General features: G+C 40.1%; 1 protein-coding gene across 4 annotated transcripts in view; it reads left to right on the top strand.

Moving 5' to 3' along the window:
• APP (amyloid beta precursor protein) overlaps positions 1-18845 on the top strand; it is a 223254-nt gene that overhangs the window by 179739 nt on the left and 24670 nt on the right. For 2 of the 4 annotated variants that reach the window (XM_065862654.2, XM_065862653.2), the window contains 2 exons: positions 10973-11194; positions 18058-18111. In XM_065862654.2, coding sequence (XP_065718726.1) covers positions 10973-11194; positions 18058-18111 — 276 coding nt within the window. The remainder of the gene's footprint in view (positions 1-10972; positions 11195-18057; positions 18112-18845) is intronic. The other 2 variants (XM_071810212.1, XM_071810209.1) reach the window with 1 other exon arrangement.

The following is an 18845-nucleotide window of genomic DNA, read 5'->3' as shown; positions in this document are numbered from 1 at the left end:
TTGAACATGTAGGAGTGTAGGTATTATTTTAAATCAGTATATTAAAGTCTGATTCTACTGTGTTCTGAAGCAGGATGGTTTCTTTTGGCCTTTCTCTTTTGTATTTCCTGATAATTTTTTCTACCATTCTACTTTAAGGAATTAAGAAGTTTGTTCATCATGTGTCAAATTTAAGATGCCATTCTTTTATTGGATGGATAACAAAAGTCTGAAAAAATCTTGCAGTTGTCCAGTTCACAAATAGGATCTGAGAGCAGGTTGGCTCAGATGAGATTGACTCTGAGTGCTTCCATTCAGATGGGGAGGCGGCGGCTTGGAGAAACAGAAATGTCATTATGCTTAGTTATCGAAAAATTTCTTGATGCACCAAATATATGTGTAATTTAATTCATAAATATGTCTTATTCCTGTCCTCTTAATTCAAGTTAATGATGTCGGTGTCTGTGACTACTGAAGCAGCCCGAAGTTGTGGGAGCACAAGCACTCCAACAACAGCTTTCTCTCAGTACTTGCTGTTGAATGATGGATTTTCTTTTCCCAATTACTTGCTTTGGAAATACAGTTGTGTCATTCTGTGTAATTCACTCTAAGTTCATATTCCTAATAGGAACTGTTAGATTGTGAAAGAAGGTAATTAATCATCTTAATTCTTTCATGCCAGCAAATTAGAGGTGTCCAGTGAGAATCAGTTACAGACTGTCTGCACAAGCTATATATCATAGCTTTATATATTATAAATTACAGAGCTACTGTGTCAGTTGTTGATCTCAGAATGCTCTCTGGATTTGTTGTCTGGAAAAATTATGACACCAAAGTGTGAAATGCATCGCTATGGCCAGATATCCTGAGGAGGAGGGCTGAATATGCCTCTAATGTCAACTATGTACTCAGTTTTGCTTTATTCAGGCATAACTTTCTCTTCAGGTGTGCAGAGTGAAGATTCATAGGTGCTTATTATGGCCAAGAATACCTGATATATTCTTGCTAGACAAACTCTTACTATTGGGATGAAAAGGGAAGAGAATTAGTGAGGGTATGTGATTTTACAGGACAGCTGTATTGATGGAAGTGTTGCAGTAATCTCCCAACAGTGAGTTCCCATGCACGTGGCCTTAAAAATGAAGCAATCTTTCATCAGTGCATCTTTCTCCTGCTACTTGGTTCTCGTATGCCCAATTTAATTGAAAAATTCATTTTCCTGAGTAGTGCTGCCTGGATGGGGTTCCAGTCCTTTCACTGCTCTGCTTCCTGCTCTTACATCATCCATATAAAAAATGGCATAAGAGCCGTCAGAATAGGTCATATCCCATTTAATGGATATATTTTCAAAGTTAATAAATGGGTCTCTTTAGAATACTCAGACAACCCAGGATACATTTGACCTATCAAGTGCTAAAAATGCAGTTAATGAACAGGCAAAATATATTTTATCTGGAAGAGTGCTGCACAATTCAGTTTGGGTAAATTCTGATTTAAACTATTTTAAGTGAAATCAAAAATGTTCTCTTTTGATCAAGGGAATCAGGTGCAATACATTAATTTTCAGATTTATATGTTTTTATGAATTATTTAATGATTTACAAGATGCCTCAGAGTTCAGTACACATCAAAAATTGTCATGAGATTCGTAACTCTGACTTCTAGAAGTGTTTCTATAAAATGACTGACTTTTCAGGTGTTACAAACTGATAGAGTTATAGGTTTTATTGCAGTTTTGGGTTTTACGGTGAATTATAAGGTCAGGAAATAAATTGTTTTTACTAGTAAATAAGACCGTGAAGTAATTTATAAACAAATAAAATAAATAATTATTAGGGGGAAGTAAGACAGTAAAATTCCGTAGCAGTTTTTCATGTAAATGTTATTTTTGCAGGGCAGTTTCACTTCTAAGTCCTATAACCTACTTATTTAGAATGGAAATGTACTTGGCTTTTTCTGCTTCATCCAAGACTGAAGGAGCATAATGAATGCTGATTCATCTGGCAGAAATGTCAGTGACGTTGGGGGGAGGGCTGTTTATTTGTTGTAATTTAGACTCTCCAGTCTATTTGAAGTACTTAATGATATGTTAATTTGGAATTAAATGTGGAGTTAAATTTAAACCTCGGGAATTTGTTACCATGCCTTATGTGGATCAGGATAATAACACAGAGTGTATGTTCTTGATTATGGTATAGAGTTTCAATTCATTTTTTCACCAAGCGTTTTTTAATATTTGCCTGTCTACCTTGATATTAGGTTGCCATCGTCTTACATGGAGAGAGAGTTTACATGTTAGTAAGGAAAAACTGTTTTATTTAGAATTTTTACCCAAAAGGGTACCATTATATGCATGTGGGATTTTTCTGTATTTTCCAGAGCTTTTGAGGCTGTGAATGGTGAACTATTTTTCTGAGACAATATTCTTAATTTAACCAAATTGAATGAGGAGAGGGTGAGAGAAGAGAAGGAGACCACAGAAATGGATAAAAAGGCTTGAAGTTGTGAAAGGGAAGAGCAGTGTCTTTAATTTCTATTTAATAACTCTTTTTCAGAGATAAAGACAAGCTTCTGGCTTGGACTTATTTTATCCCACAAACTTCCTTGAATATTCTCTGCTTTGAGCTGAAGGGGAAATGCAACCATTATTCAGTTGACTGGCTGTTAAATATTGAAAAATTATAAATGTGCACACATCTGTAGCCTTATATTGATATTTAATTTGAGTTAATAACTAATTTATGTAGCTGTCAGGTAGCTAAGGATCTGTAGTAATTACAATATTCTTTCACTAAAGGTGGAGTGTCATAGCAACCTTCTTACAAAATTAGACAAAATTTCAAGACCACGAGTTTCACAACAGACTGTAAAAATGGGAGAGAATTATTCTGGTTCTTCCTTGATGAAGTGGTATGGAAATTCTCATAGACCTTTGCTCAAAGCTCTCTGCAATTGCATAGCCATGTACAAAACCGCATTTGCATTGAAATCCATCCTTAACGAAAAAACCACCTTGGTCATGTTGAAATTAATCATTACATGGAAATAAATGTTTCCCTGAATTGGATCTTCCAAGCTTTCTCATGCTTTTGAACACTGTTTACTACCAGAAAGCTTGATGTAATCTGGTCTACATCCAAAAGAAGAACAATTGCATTCTAAGTTACACATATTTTGGGGTTTTTTTTATAATTTAAGTCAAATAATCTGCAAGGGGAATCTAACTGCAACATTATTACATGTACCTGCTTACAGGAGGAGACTCGCTTGGGTTGTTTCTAAGGTGTGATTTGGGAAACATTGAAATCCGTATATGCTGAAAGAGAAGAAGCAGCAAGAAATGGGAAAGAAATGAAAGTGATAAAGTTGTTACTTAAAAAAAATATATTAGAAGCACGTTCTTTTTAGTATGGTTCTAAATATTGCAGCTATTTTTAAGTTCAAAGGTGTATTTCTTCTAAAGCTTGGTTCTTAGGCAACAGGATGTTGTCTAAGACTATGGAATGGTTATTATATTACTGACTTCTAGGAAAAATTTATTAGGTCAGCTGTTTCATGATACCTTAAATATTCATTTTCTGAGAATGTGAAAAAGGAAAAGTTCTTTTTCTCTTACTGAACAAGCTTTTATACACTTAAGAAATTTCTGAAATCTGGAAAACTACTGCTGCTATTTACTCTTGCTCTAATGCTGATGTCTCTAAAAGACAGAAAATAAGAACTATAAAATACTGTTTTCTATGGTTCTTGCTCTTTCGGCTTCAGTATAACCCTGAGAGAGATACATATTGCACTGTGAAGGTTTCCATATAAGAAGACCTGTGGTGTAATTTCACAGGCTAACCAGAAGAGAAGAAGGTTAAATCTGATGCCATGGTCATGTTTGTCTGTCAGTATGGATGTGAGCATTGCAGGTTGGGCTCATTTCCAGAATTTCAGTGTAATGACCCAGCATATTGCACTTTCATCATAATCTTCAAAGCGTGCAGACAACAAAGCCACTCTCGCACCTGCCAGTGGGCAGGTCACTGCCAAAAAAGTTCTTATCAGAGTTGCTCTCTGAATTAAATTTGACTTGTACTGTACAAATGAATTAGTTCAACACTGAATACCACAAAATCGTGTTTTGCAGTTTGATAACGTTGTAATTATGACACCTAGTAATATCACAGAATCACAGAATGGTTAGGATCAGAAGGGACCTCTGGAGATCTGTTGAGGGTTGGATTGCAGAGTGTCAATAAAACCGTGGCAAGTGTATTGTTAACCCCCTCTCCCCTTCCTTTCCCCTTCAGCCCCTCCCTCTCCCCCCTTCCCACTCAGGACAGGTGATCAGGAGGGAAAGAAGGACAGAGAGAAGAGAGTTGGAAAAATTAATGTTTTACTAATGCTACTAATAAGAATAGAGAAAATAATACAAAATATACAAAACCAATCTTGAAAGTTCCGGCAACTGCTCCAGCAGATGTAGGGCTGGCACCCAAAGTCCTGGACTGGACTCTCTAGCCAACTGGAGCTGGATTCAGTCTGTCACTAGGCCTCAGTTCACAGGGATGACTAACAAGGTCCTCTCCTAATGTTGACCATAAGGAAAAGGGACGAGATCCTCATGATCTCCCACTTTTATATGAAGTATGACATGAATGGGATGTTATACTCAGTTGATCAGTTCCTTGGTCACCTGTTTCTCATTGCCCCTCTCACGAGATGTCCATCCATTATCAATAACCCCGCATTCCATTGCTATGTTTACCAAAACATGTATCTGTTTTTCCAGGAAAATGCAGCTAATAAGAAAGCTTTAGCTGACAGGCAAGTTCAATAAAAGATAAATTTGTTTTCAACAAAACCAGGACAAGATCATCTAGTCCAACCCACCTGCTAAAGCAGGTTCACCCAGAGCAGACCGCACAGCAATATGTCCAGGCAGGTCTTGAATGTCTCCAGAGAAGGAGACTCCACAGCCTCTCTGGGCAACCTGTTCCAGTGCTCTGGCACCCTCAAAGTAAAGAAGTTTCTCCTCAGATTCAGATGGAATCTCCCGTGCTTCAGTCTGTGCCCGTTGCACCTCATCTTATCATTGGGCACCACCATGTAACATTATAATCTTATAATACATCTTAGAATAACAATATGCTTGAAATTCAGTGCACAGACTCTTTAACTCTTTAGGCACAGACTTCAGTGTGATTACATTTAAGCACGTGCTCGAAATTTCCGCTGACTTGGGCAGAGGCTGGTGGACATACCCATGATGTTTTCTGGTGTATTTGCTCCTTTCACCTCAGGTGAGAAACTCCTGCTTGATGCAATAAGTTACGTATATGAAAGCCACAGAATATACCAGTGACTTAACTACCTTTCTGACAGTAGAATTTACATTCATCGCAGGAAATCCTTTGAACAATAAGTATTGCCTCTCTAAACTGTGCTGCTAATATTGTATTTAGGAGTATTGTATTTAGGAGTTACTTACATCAACTCCTTATTCACAGCCTGTCTCAGTAGAAGTAGCTTGTAAGGGGAAATGGATGTGCTTTCTCAATGTGAAATACATCTGTTCATTTGCATGAAGTTTGTGGAAGTGCTACTGATGTAACTGTGCGTTACAAGTATGCTGTCAGTTTGTGTAAGAGATCTAATGTGAGTGCAGATACACAGGTAAATAATGTTTTGGTTTTGGAAGGTTTTTGTTTGTTTGTTCATTTCTGAAGTATGCACCAAAGCAAAGTCTTTAAGGAGGTCTTGTTTTCATGTTTACTGGTTTGAGGGAGTTTTGATTCATACAGCTGACAAGATGCAGACATGCTAATTTAGTTAAAACCTGACTGCATTACACCAGTGCAACTCCTTTAGGCACATGCTTTTGTTGAAGATTATGAACTGTGACACATAGAATTAGCCCATAAAGTAGGTGTACAACTGAAAGCTGCAGCTGAACGTTACCTCTTACCAAGTGCCCTGTAATAAATGATTGTGTAAATGTTCTTATTGAATCCTAATTGTGACGTACAGCATTTGTATGATCTAAACTGCCTTAAAACTGCTATGAGATAATTAGTGCGCACGTGCAGATGAAGCAACCGCTATGACTCAAGCACTCTGTAATTTCTGCCATTAAGAAGAATACGGAGATTGCTGATGCTTTTTAATTTTGTCATTTTGAAAACACATGCTCAAAAGAAACCATAACTTTGGAAAAAAAAAACAAATGTTCAGTTCAGACTGAATAGTGATTGATAAGATGATGAGTATGAGGCAATAAGACGCTGTATTTATTTGAGCTGCCTCCCAAACCTGTATTTGTTGAGTCAATATATATTCTATCACATAGATGTCATTTTACGAAGAAAGTGTGTTATTGGGTCAGAACTATGACATTTAATTTGATGTTTTTGATCTAGTTTAAGACTTTAAATTGCTTTATAAAACTTCCAAAATTACAATCGCCAGTTTTAAAGCTCCTTTCCAAGTAAATTCAAAACTTTTGCACATAGTGATTGTAGAGCTTTTCATGAGGTAGACAGGTTCCTTGAAAAGACAACGATCAAATTTATAATTACTTTGGGAAATTTGGAATAGGGGACCATGAACTAACTAAAATTGATGTTTTCAAAGATAACTAATGGATTGCTGCCATTCCAGGACAGCAAGTGTAGCTGTTCCATGTGAAACTCGTCTTTATAGCTATTGGGGTTAAGGGCTAGGGTAAGTATGCCCTAGAGTCCAACACTGGAAACAATGTTGTATGCCAGTAAAAAAGGAGATGAAGTTACAAAATAGCATAGTTTTTTGCCACTCAAGACACCATCACCTCTGCTGGGATCTTTCAGGGTGTCTATGCTAGTACTGTGCTCTTTGCAAAGCCTTTCAAGTTGAAATGTGGTCTGGGGCATTGTGGACAAATGGCTTCTAACAATCCAGTGTCCACCAGAAGATTTTGTAATAGATTTTATTTCTTTTGCTCTGCTCCTTCTTTGCTTTTGACTCTGTGTCTCTGCAGGATAGGAGAATGGTCTTGAAAGGAGATTGTTGTGGTAGTGCCATTCTGTTTAGTTTCCCGAGCTTATTTCACTTCAATTTTTCTAGATGCCGTTGTTGACTAGTAATGACCCACGGGAAAATGCCTACAGTGAGCCCAAGAATGAGTGAAACTTCCTTAGAGATGATGATAAGTCTGAGAATCATTTTACTGAAGTACCAGAAGTGAGCCTGTCACTCATCTTGCGAAAGAGAAAGGGTTTGGGTACTTGAAGGAGAAACGGTGGGTTCTGTGCCCTCACACCAAATCCAGAGCTGCTGGGAGGTTTGCAGTCCCAGCTGAGTGTGGGTTTTTTCAAGGTCATTGTTGCTTTTGAGCAGATAGTCTCAGAGGGACAAAAAGTTTCAACATCATCCTTATTCTTCTTTATGGCAGGACTTTGCAGAATGCTGCAAGGAGATAATGAGCCGAGCAACAAAAAGTTTATTATAGGAACACTGTCATGGAGTTATTGGCCTGCTAGTTTGACTGGAGACAAAATTTTGAAGAGCAGCCTAGAATCTCTCTATTTTCAGCACCTAAAAATGAAGATATTCACCACACAAAGAAAACCTCTGAAACAGTTTTGAATGCATATCCTAGCCTCCAGCTGTGTCTGTACTCCCTGCTTATTTAGGGAATTGTCTTTTGCAGAGTGGGGGAATTGAGTTGGCAGCTGTGGAGAAGAGACAGACTACTGTATTGATGTGTAACAGAGAGGCTGTATGGCTTTCCATTAGCGTAACTGATGATTCAACTAGCCATCGATACTTAGAACAAAATCAACACTGAAAAATTGATCTTGGACTTCGCCAGCTAGTGTCAGTAACTGGAAATCCTAGGGCAAACTTTTTTGACAGTTCAGAGATTGAAACAATTGTTTGCAAATCATTTACTCATTGCAGACACAGCTGCCTCACTCTGATGGACTCCAGCACAGTTTCTAAGCCAGGCACTTCCAATTTCTCCCTGTCATTCAGTGTCTGATTCATCATGTCAGATGGGCTTGATTCATTTTGGCCATTGTTTTCCCATTTGTAAAATGGATGTGATCATAATCTGCTGGTTGTAATATCTCTCCGCCTCACTTGAGCTATTGTGGCTGTCAGTTAATGTCCGTACTGTGCGCTGCAGCTGAACGGGAAACAATGGAGCCTGCGAGCGCTGGTGACAACGTGCTCCTGGTTGGGTAGTGCTGAGGGAGAGGCTTTGTGTGCACATCCCTCCCAGCCCCTGGGGACTGGGATACCAGCGCGGTATCGTGACGGTAGTCGGATGCACCTCGCTGTCAGCCTGGCGGACTCAACGATGCCTGCACCGTGGCCTCCCCCCAAGTGCGGTGCCAGCCCCGGTGCCTTTCCTCTGCTGCTGGAGCCACGTCCTTCTCCCTCTGCTCCTTCCTCTCTGTGCAGTGTTTGTCCCTTTTCAAGGACAGGAGCTGTCTGCAGGTAACACAGAGCACATCAGGAGTGGGGAACAGACAGGAGTTGTGGAGAATTGGCACCGCTCAGAGACAAGGGGTGACTGGGACACAGCACCTCAACACCGCTCTGTGCCACTGCTGCACAGGCTGCAGCTCTCTGCAGCTGCCCCACAGGGATGGGGAGGACAGTGGGAACAAGGGGAGCTGCACCCCAAAACTCTTCAGGTTCCTGGGAACGAAAGGCTTGCAGGCACTAAGATAATAGAATCGTTTGGGTTGGAAGGGACCTTCAAAGCTCATCAAGTCCAACCCCATGCAGTGAGCAGGGACATCTTCAACTAGGTCAGGATGCTCAGAGCCCTGTCCAGCCTGGCCTTGAATGTTTCCAGGGATGGGGCATCTGCCGCCTCTCTGGGCAACCTGTGCCAGTGTTTCACCTCCCTCATTGTAGAAGATGCTCAGCAGTACTGTAATGCTCACTTTTCTGTGATCCATGATGACTTGGTATTATAACATGCTCAGCTGGTACTGCCTGTGGCTTCCTGCAAGGCACTTGAACACCAGACTTCTCACTAAGACCACTAACATCCAGCTCCTTTTTTGTCAAGTTTTTGTCCCTAGCTAATGAAAGTTAATATTGTCACATGATATGATGTCTGCTCAGAATATTGAGGTTCCTCACCTGTCTCTCCACTAATACAAGGAGACACTTTAATTTGATAAAGGATTTGTGTAAGTGCAGTGAGGAGATAAAAATCATATTGCCTTCTATGCTGAAGATTTATTATGTATCTTATAAAATAAGATTGTTTTCAATAAAATGAACATGAAGGGAAAAACAATTCAGTGTTATATAGGCTTTCTGTACTGTCTAGTATGTCATTCTAATGAACAAATTAAATCACAGAATTAAATTTTGTATACACAGTAGGCTTACTGTCTACTAAAGCAATTGCTGTTTAAACAGGAAGATTTGTTTTAAAACATCATTTTACAAGATTCAAGACCCATATTTGCCCCAGGACTGGAATTACAACTTTTTGTTTAGTTTCGATGTACCGAATTTAGTGTAGTAATGGGGTGGGAGAGAACTGCATCACTAAGAGGTGCTCTTTAAAGAGATGTATTGTGGAGCAGAGCCCTACAACATCATCGCTGACAGAGGCACTGAAGTGGTGGTGCCAGCTCTAATACTCCTGACTCACTGGGGATCCTTTCTGAAGAGCTGCTGCATGGGTGCAGTGCACTGCTGTGGTGGTACAGCACAGTGCAAGGCTGGGAGGGAAAAACATTCAAAAGATTTTGCTGAAGGCTATAAAGCTCTGGTGTGTATAGATACATAGATGCATTTTTGCACTGGTGATACTGGGAAATAAGTGAGTCCCTATGGAGTAACATAAAGGGCCTGTCAAGTAGAGTGGTGATTTCTGTCCCTGAATTGCTGCAGGTTTCAGATGTGGCTGTGAAGCAGTGACCATCAGGGTTCCTTAACAAAGTGAAGAGAGAAACCAGTCTTAATAAAAGCTTTTGTATCATCAGCAGTCATGTGAATGCAAGCACTTGCGTAACCTTTATGGTCTTTGGTTCTGAACTATTTAGCTCTGCAATATCTGCGTACTAATTGCATCAGTATATTATTAACAGTTATCTTCTTCATTGCAGTTGCTTCCTTTAATGTGCTTTGTGCACTGAGTTCTCTCAGAGTACTTGGAAGTATTGTGTTGCTCCTACAAAAGAAAAGGCAGTGGAAGGGAAGATGAAGAGTAGATGAACTAATGAAAAGGGAATTGAAATTTTAATAATGAAGCACACAGTACCTCTGAGCTTACTTTTAACACTGAGTTGGACAGTCTGTTCTATACACCTGATGGAGCTGAAAGTGCTTTGATGGTTCTCACTGTTGTTAAGTCCAAAAAAAACCCAACCTAGATAATAATGCGCAGCTTTCGGTTGTGGTGGCTTGTAAAATAATTTACCTGTAGACACCTATTACTACTTAAGATTTTCAGCAAAGAACTACTGCAATATTTTGCAAAAGTTATGTGTGTTAAAAGAATTAATGTTTGTTCAGATTTAATGTGTTACAGTAAGCCCAATTTAATACAGTAACTGTTGTGGTGATGTAGGATTTAAGAACCATCATGAGCTTTGATAGTGAGCATTTAAGAGGAAGGGGAAATAAAAAAGACATTCCTTCCTTTAGACCTCTTGACTCACGGAAACATCTTGAGTTGAAGGGAATTGATTTGTACTTCTTAGAAAAGTGGTGGGGAAGAGTCCAGGAACTTGTAAAGCACAGACCTGTGATCTGTTAAGTGGTGGAAATGTGGATAGGAAATGCTATTGAACAATTCTGGCTGATGTTTAAAAAAAATGCCTTACTTACAGCAGTGCTTATCAGAGTTTTGACCATTCCAAGCCTTTATGTTTTCTTTATCATAAGAAAACAGAATCTCATAACAGTAAATTATTAGTTTAATAGCATTGGAATTAGCTTCTCAGAAATGCAGGCTGCTTCAGATAATTTCTGTGTTGAAATTTCCTTGCAGATGAATTACTTCAGAAAGAGCAAAACTATTCTGATGATGTCTTGGCTAACATGATCAGCGAACCCAGAATCAGCTACGGAAATGATGCTCTCATGCCTTCACTGACGGAAACTAAGACCACAGTTGAACTTCTTCCAGTGGATGGAGAGTTCAGCCTAGATGACCTTCAGCCATGGCATCCCTTCGGTGTTGATTCTGTTCCAGCTAATACTGAAAATGAAGGTATGTACAATAGTGGAAGAAGCCACAGAATATTCTGAGTTGAGCTTTGGATCACTCTTCATGTTGTTCCCTGAAAATTGACGTCTTTCTGACATAAGCAGGATAAAGGTTTTCAAATCTAAGTTTAGAACTGGTCTGCCATGTCAGCTGTGTCTCTTTGATGGAACAGAAAATCCTGACTAAAATTTGGAATTTAGACACACAGTGTTGAGCTTACTTTCCTTTAAAAACAAACTAAAATAAATTCCAGGAAATTATGAGTGACAGTCATATAAAATGCATGATGACAAGCTAAGGGAGACAGAGAAGTTGTTAGATTTTGTGCCATGATGAAATTAGTGTTTTAGTGAAGGAAGAGCTTTTTATTTGCTGGCATGAACATGATTACATATCCAGCACAGTCCTAACATGAGAGTTGATTATATTTCCCCCCGCACTGGTTTTCTGGAATGTACTACAGATATGTTCCTGGATACTAGGCAATCCAGCTGTCTAGTGAAAACCTTTTTCCTGAGAAGTATTTTATGTTGCTCATGGACTAATTTGTTGAAGTGACTGTATAATACTTTAATAATTTATGTATAATCTGGCATTGGTGGTTTACTTAGGTGCTGGAGCCAATTAATCGAAAACCCGAGGGACTTAGATCATGTCATTCCAGTTCCTCCTATTGTGTTTGTTTTCCTTTATCAGTTCAACTCAGTGCTAAGTTAATCACAATAGTGGAAGTTTGTTACTGTAAAGCAGGCGTAGATTCATAGGGGCTGGAGCTACTGGATCTGGATCTGTGATGTGTAGCTGAACTGCACAGACTTTAACGTCCTCCAGAAGTCTTTTGAAATTGCTGTCTTAGGCTATACCTGCTCTCAGAGTGGGTTTTGGGGACCCACCTGACACAGTCTCACTACAGCGTGATGTGTGAGTGACTGTGGGCAGCTGGATGCTTGGGTGTGAACATCGATTTGCCAGGTCTGCTGTTGGTACCAGGTGAAGTCAGGGGAGTCAGAACCAGTTTTGTGATCAAAGTGGGTCATCCCCAGGAGACAGAAGCCTAAGATTAAGTGAAAAAAGGACATGGCTAGGATCTGAGCAAAGGTCAACAAACCCATGAGGCAAAAGAATACCAGGTTTGAGGGGAAGCAGAGAAGGCTGGTCAGGAGCAGGGCTAAAAAATCAGACCACCAGAGTGTCAGCAGTAGAGATAGGGACCAAGAAAAAGAGCAGAGAGAGCTGGAGCAAAGTCAGTAGACTGGCCAGCATCAAGAATCAGAAGACAGGAGGTGGTGACAAGGACTCCAGGTGTGTCTGGAGGGCACTCGCAGCCAAGTGGCGTGCTGAGTGGCCGAGAGCAGCTGGTGGGATTGCGTCAGGTGCTGGCCGGTGGTGCGGGTGGCTGAACAGGGCCAGGCTGAACTTCACTTTCCAGGGGAATCAGCTGCAGCTTGCTGTAGCATCTGTGTCAAGGTGTCTGCCACAACTGCGCCACTGTCTGGATGGTGGTGTCTGTCCTGCAGGAATTTTCCAATACAGTTCTCACTGCAGTTTTCCCAATGGCTGAGGCACACAGGGCATCAACTTCTATACCCACTGCCTGCTTTCATTAAACTTGGCAGGGGGAATTAATTACTTTTGAAGTCTGTCTTCCCAGTTTTCAAAACATACTGATCTCAGTCACCAAGTTCAAAAGTTATTAGGTAGACAGGTGCACCCAGACATAATCACACAAGCCCTTTTTTCCTTCAGAAACTTGGTTAAGCCCAGAATTTAATAATGAAGGATATATCCTTCAATGTGACACTGAATTCCCATAGGCAAGTATATTGAGGGTGGATCTCCTTTTAAAATATATGACAGCAAATAAGAAACAAAAACTCTCCTGCTTGAATAACATACTGTTTAATTATGAATCCTGTGTATTTTAATGCACTACATAGTTTGTTGCAGCACTTCTTAATGTTTGCTGTGGGAACATCTTTTAACTTTCATGCCTTAAATTGGTTAGGGTTTGTCCTTTTTTTATATCAGGCTTGTATTTGTCTGAAGTTACTGTGACAAACAATTCTCCTTGGTCAGCCATTATTAGCGTTAAGTTGGCACAGTTAGAAATTATTTAATGATTTAAACCTCTTTAAATCCTTCTTGTTTCCCATTGTATTTCTCTGTCAGCAATCCAAACCACAATATTATTAATGTGATCATACCTACAACACCTTCTTTCTCTCTTTAGATACTCTCTGTACCTTTGCCTGTAGTATCAAAGGGGGATTTCAAAGCCTCATGTTTTTCCTTTGTGTTTGTCTCCCACATCTTTTTTTTCCAGAAACCCAGGACTAACTGTGCCATTTGTCCTCACTTCCCATGCCTGTGTTCTTCCCTGGCCATGGTCTAATCCCAGACTTTGTCTAAATTTCTTCCAAAAGCATGTGTCTGTCTTGTTGTAATATGCTTTATTATAGAAAAAAGGAAATAATAATTGATACAATCTTTCTTCCCTTTTTTTTTTCTCTACCTCTCTATTGAAGGTCTTTTTGCATAGTCTGTTTCTCACAGAATAAATTATGCAGAAAGGGTTTTGTATTTTATGCATTGCTGAGCAAGTCATTGCTTTTTCTTAACAGACAACCACTGATCAGAAAAGGTCTAAGTTCAAAAATCGTATGCTAGAGAAACCTCAGATACTGTAGAGTGGCTAACCATTGCAGCATTAGTGACAGTCAGCACCTCTTGCTGTTGGGAGATGTTGATCGTGCCAGCAAAAATCAGAGAACTGAGCATCTCAGCTTCCATTTACTTGGGTGAGAGCTGAGGGTACTCAACACCATCAAGAAAATCACAGCATGTTCCGTGTGAATAGCCTGGTATGTGGGAAATCTGCTGAGTGACCGGTCCAGCAAATTTAACACAGACCACCAGAGAAGTTTCAGATAGCAAGCAAGTTGCAAGCTCAGTTGTTGATACTAGTCTAGTTTGAAAACGGAAGTCAACTTTTCTAAAACTGCCGGACACAAAACCGGAGTGCTATTAATAACAGCTTGACGTATGAAGTGGGTTTCTAGGTAGAAGGAGAGTCTTGGCTTCTTCACTGCAAAGAACTGTTGCATTACATGAGCAATAGTTTTCTTCAGTCCTGGGCAGGCACACCAGGTAAATCATTCACCTCATTGCAAATTTACATTTCTGTCAAAACAAATTTCTAATGGGACCATTGGCATCTGAGAGGCAACTAAACAGATCCCGGAGCTGACTGGGTTAGGACCTGGGATGCCACCCCCTCCAGCACAGTCACAGCGACAGGACTTGTTTTTAATGAACCGTTTAATGAAGCAAATTGTGACTGTGGAAAAAATTGAAGGAAATGCCGCCATTAAATCTTAGTTTCAAAGTATCCAGTGTTTTGCATATAAGTGCTGACGTTAAAATACTACAAAAAAACACCTCAAATTTGTCATTAGTTCCCATGCCTGTTTTCTTCCATAGCCGTGATCTAATCCCAGGTTTCTCCCAGAGATATTCATCATGTATTGGGTTGTTACGTTGCCATGTAATCTCAAGGTTTCATAACTCCATTTGAAATTTTCCCAATCTAAACTGTATGTTTAGGTAAAAGGATTGGTTTTATGCAACCAGTTTATTTTACTAAAATTGCTTTTTCTGATGAGTGAGTGAAAAATAGTCTACAAATAAAAAGACCTTGAAAGCTCAGTATTTTCCGAAATTATTTCCTTCCTTGTTGTTTCCCTGAGGTAGTTTTCCCAGTAAAGGTCCAAAGAAATGAATCTGAAGCACCAGGTAATACACTACACAACTTGAATGACTGAACATGTGTCTAGCATATTGCGATACAAATTAGGTTAATGAAAAATGCTCCCCTGAGGACACTGCAAAAGGCACCACCAAACTGTCATGAAATTGGATTTTAACAATGAAAAAACGCACCTTCAGAGGTGGGGGTAGAACCCCAACAGCTTGAAGCTCTGACGCTGCCAAGGTCCCTGGGCATTTTGCCAATGACTGGCTGGGTTTAGCGTTTTACCCTTTGTATTTTGCCATGCAGTTACAGTTAGCCTTAGTGACAAAGTATTTAATTAAAAGTGAGATTTTTTGTGAAAGTACCATGTTACCTTTATGACTTGGCCAGTTACTCCCTTCAACACTGTTTTTGGTAGGTGAAACGTAGCTCTCCTCGCCTGCTGGTTTGTACCAGCTTTTGAGTTTCTTGATCCACCTTTTATTTTTGAAAAGAGAAGCAACCACGTTCTCTCTTGTTCTTCTGAGATGTATTAGCGTTAGATAGAAGGTGGGATGTGTACCCTGTATGAAGCCTGAGTAAGTCAGCGTAAGCAGTTACCTACCAATTTAGTTTCATAAACCTAATTGGAAAATAAATTTTCAGTCTCAATTCTGTGTACTTCTGTGCACGTGGAAGCGTGTCCAAGAGAAATATGATTCTGGAGCATCAAAAGGAATGCATTTTTTTATAATAATAAACAGTACCTGTTAGAATTTTGAGCATTGATAAATACTATAATAGATTTAAACTTCTCCCCCTATATCAATTGTGAGGCAGTGTGGTCCAGTGGGGCAGGCAATGAGGAAGCACATGGATAAGATTTTCGAGAGGTAACTGCTGTTTGTGTGTGCATCAATACCAGGGCAAGAGCAAGCAGGTTTTAAAATGCAGCTGAAATTCAAAAGCTGGCAGTTCTGGGCTGTCAGAAACCAGCCTTTCTTCATGTTGTGCTGCCCAAGGCACGCTGCCCTCAGTTGCCTGGAATCACGATCTGCTTTGGAAGACCCTTGGCTCTGAGCTTTGGCCTCCGGTTTTTGCAGCCTGCAGCTGGTGTGTGACCTTGAGCAGGTTGTTTCACGTTTGTGTCTGTTACGAAATGTGCCAGTAATGTTTGCCTTTTCCCCTGTAAACTGCTTCTAAAACTATAGATGACAAGAAGAATTATTCATCACTAGTATCTTCACCTAGTGCCACAGATACTGCATTACCTGAGGTCAGGTCCATGCAGCTGTACAACAGAAGCTTCCTCCATCCTCTTTTCGCTTCACCTACTCTCATTTTTATTGCTACCAACAACCTGTTCCCTCTCAGTTCACCATAGCTATGGGTGTGTAGGGTTAGAGAGTGCTGAGTGAGAGCGAAATAAAACCCCCTCAGCCTTCTAGGGAGGAAGTGGGGGCCACGGCAGTGGAGGAGGGTTCTGTAGGTACAGTTTGGGTAGTATATGTTCTTGGTTGTTTCTTCCCTTTGGTCCTTTCCACTGAGAGTTACTGCTGACCTACCTGCAGGTTGGTGCCGACAGTATTGCAAAACCTTACAGAAGGCTTAAATAGGAGAATACTCAAAACAGTAGTTTTTAGTTAAGGATGGAAATTGGTTTTTGTATAGCACTGTGTAAGGAAAGCAATTACATGGTCTGGTGGTGCCACGCTGCACTGCTGTGAAAGCAGGGGGTTTGATGGCCTGTCTCTGCAGCACCAGACCAATGAGGTCTGTGAAAATTTTGTCATTCTGGAAACACAAACAAGTCAGACGTGCAGATGCATTTATAGTCTGCAGCTACTGTAAAGCTGACTTACTGCTTTTTTACAGAGGCAGGAACTATTGCAGTCATTTCCAGTGAACAGAGGGCATGGCTGTCACACAGCCTCTCACTTACAAGCACCATAGGTTGCTTGTCGAACCCATAGCCACTCAGCAACTGATACAGACTTCTCAAGCAGATGGGCAGTCCCCTTGCTTAAGTCAGCGGTATCATCAGGCTAGTGTGATTTCCTGATGCCAAATACAGCAAGCAGTTCATGATTGAAACTGTACTCTTGTCAGGTTTCCTATGTTATTGTTGCTCCCTTACTGCTGATTAGAAGGTTCATACTTGAATGGTGAAATCCAAATGTATGAGAATACCTTGTTTAAAAAATACTAAATTCCAAGCTACAATGTAAAATTTTATTTCTGACTTTAATGTCTGACAGTGGCACGTGGGTAGATAAGGAAGGTAACAGTATTGCAGCAAGAGAGAAACAGAAAAAAAAAAAAAAAGGAGGGGAAAAAATCTGAATGTTTTAGTGAACTTCTTCAATATGTTCAGTTTGGACTGAACTGAGGCAGTAGGTAATGACTCAAACAGCATTAAAAGTTTTGCACATCCTGTCTGCTGTTAATGGCAGTGAACTCCATCAGCCTTAGGTTTCAGCTGATAAAGCCTTAGTACAGTAATACAAGAGCTATAAAATTGTGTATGACACACAATTGGGTAGAAAGTGGTCTGTCTCCTTTGCTTCCCTTTCAAATATTGGAAGACAAATTTGCTGTCTACAAATCACAGCATATCAGAATGAAATATTGATTGTATTTTCAAAATGTGCTTTACTTTTTCCAACCTCATAGCTGATGCTGTAAAGAATCTCTATTGAAAGGAAAAAGGCGTCAGGATTCAGTGGGTTTGTCAGTCAGCATTGATCAAGACTGGCTGCAAGAACTTACTCATCATATCTGTTCTTGCTGCCAATTCTGATGAGGCAACTGGTTGCATGTAATGAATATCGTTTCACCTTATAGACGGGAAGTTCTGTGATCTTGATGGCTTCTCACTTTAAGCAGTAACCAGAATATGATTTAAATTGACACATCAGCAGTGAAGCTTTCCTTTTGAAGTTGTGCCTGTCCCTTGCCTTTATTTCCAGGATTACCTGAAGGCAGATCTTTTCTAGCTGTTGCTTTGTTAACTTTGTTTATGCAGTATGTCTTTCCTGCACTGTCCCAATGGAAGAGCAGTTGACTTTATAGTTTTGGGGGATTTTGTTTATTTTTTGTGTGCTTTTTTTTTTGTTTCTTTTCTGCATATGCCCAGTTGAGCCCGTTGACGCCCGCCCAGCTGCAGACAGAGGACTCACCACACGACCAGGTATATAATGTGCATGGCTTTTACCTAACCTGTGTTTTCCCAGTGTGCATGTGGTCTCCTTGAGCTGAAATGGTCACCTTTGCTTTGGTTTAATGCTCTCTTAAAATTTAATGCTCTGCCACAAACCAGGGGAGCATTCCCACACCAGCCCCATCAGCCTGTGTGAGTGCTGTCTGTCACGGGTGCTGGGGATGGGCACTGGTGGAGGGAGTGGGACCCACAGACCCAGAACTGATACTCCATTCAAGTTGTCTTCAGTCGATGATGCTTCGGCAGGTGCAGCGGGCAGTACCATTCAGGGCAGAGAGTACTCTTCATTTGAGAATATATGATAAAAATGTTGATACTTTTATATAGAGTATACAGTTTCTTGTAAGTTGAGGCTAATAAAGAATTCGTGCATGTGATTTTAGAATTGCAAGGGACATTAGGATTTTTTGCTGTGATATTTATCTTGGCTAACTCCAAACATCTAAAAATTGATACATATATTCTCCCTCTTGGATTCACTGAGGACACCTCTGTACAGCTATTCATTCCATTCTAGAATAGACAAGGGTGATTATTTGCCTTCTGTAGGTACTTGTGTCTTCCTGTTCATTTCAGAGGAATATCAGATGACTAGTTTGAGTTATGCTGCAAATGTTTAGAAAGCCGAAATGGGACAAATCCAGTATTCAAAAGTAAAAGATTGCTTTTCGTACTAACTTCTTTTGCTTTGTAGGTTGTTTTTT

This window comes from Patagioenas fasciata, chromosome 1 (genome assembly GCF_037038585.1).
Source record: "Patagioenas fasciata isolate bPatFas1 chromosome 1, bPatFas1.hap1, whole genome shotgun sequence".
Lineage (NCBI taxonomy): Eukaryota > Metazoa > Chordata > Aves > Columbiformes > Columbidae > Patagioenas > Patagioenas fasciata.
This window is presented reverse-complemented; position numbering and strand designations above follow the sequence as displayed.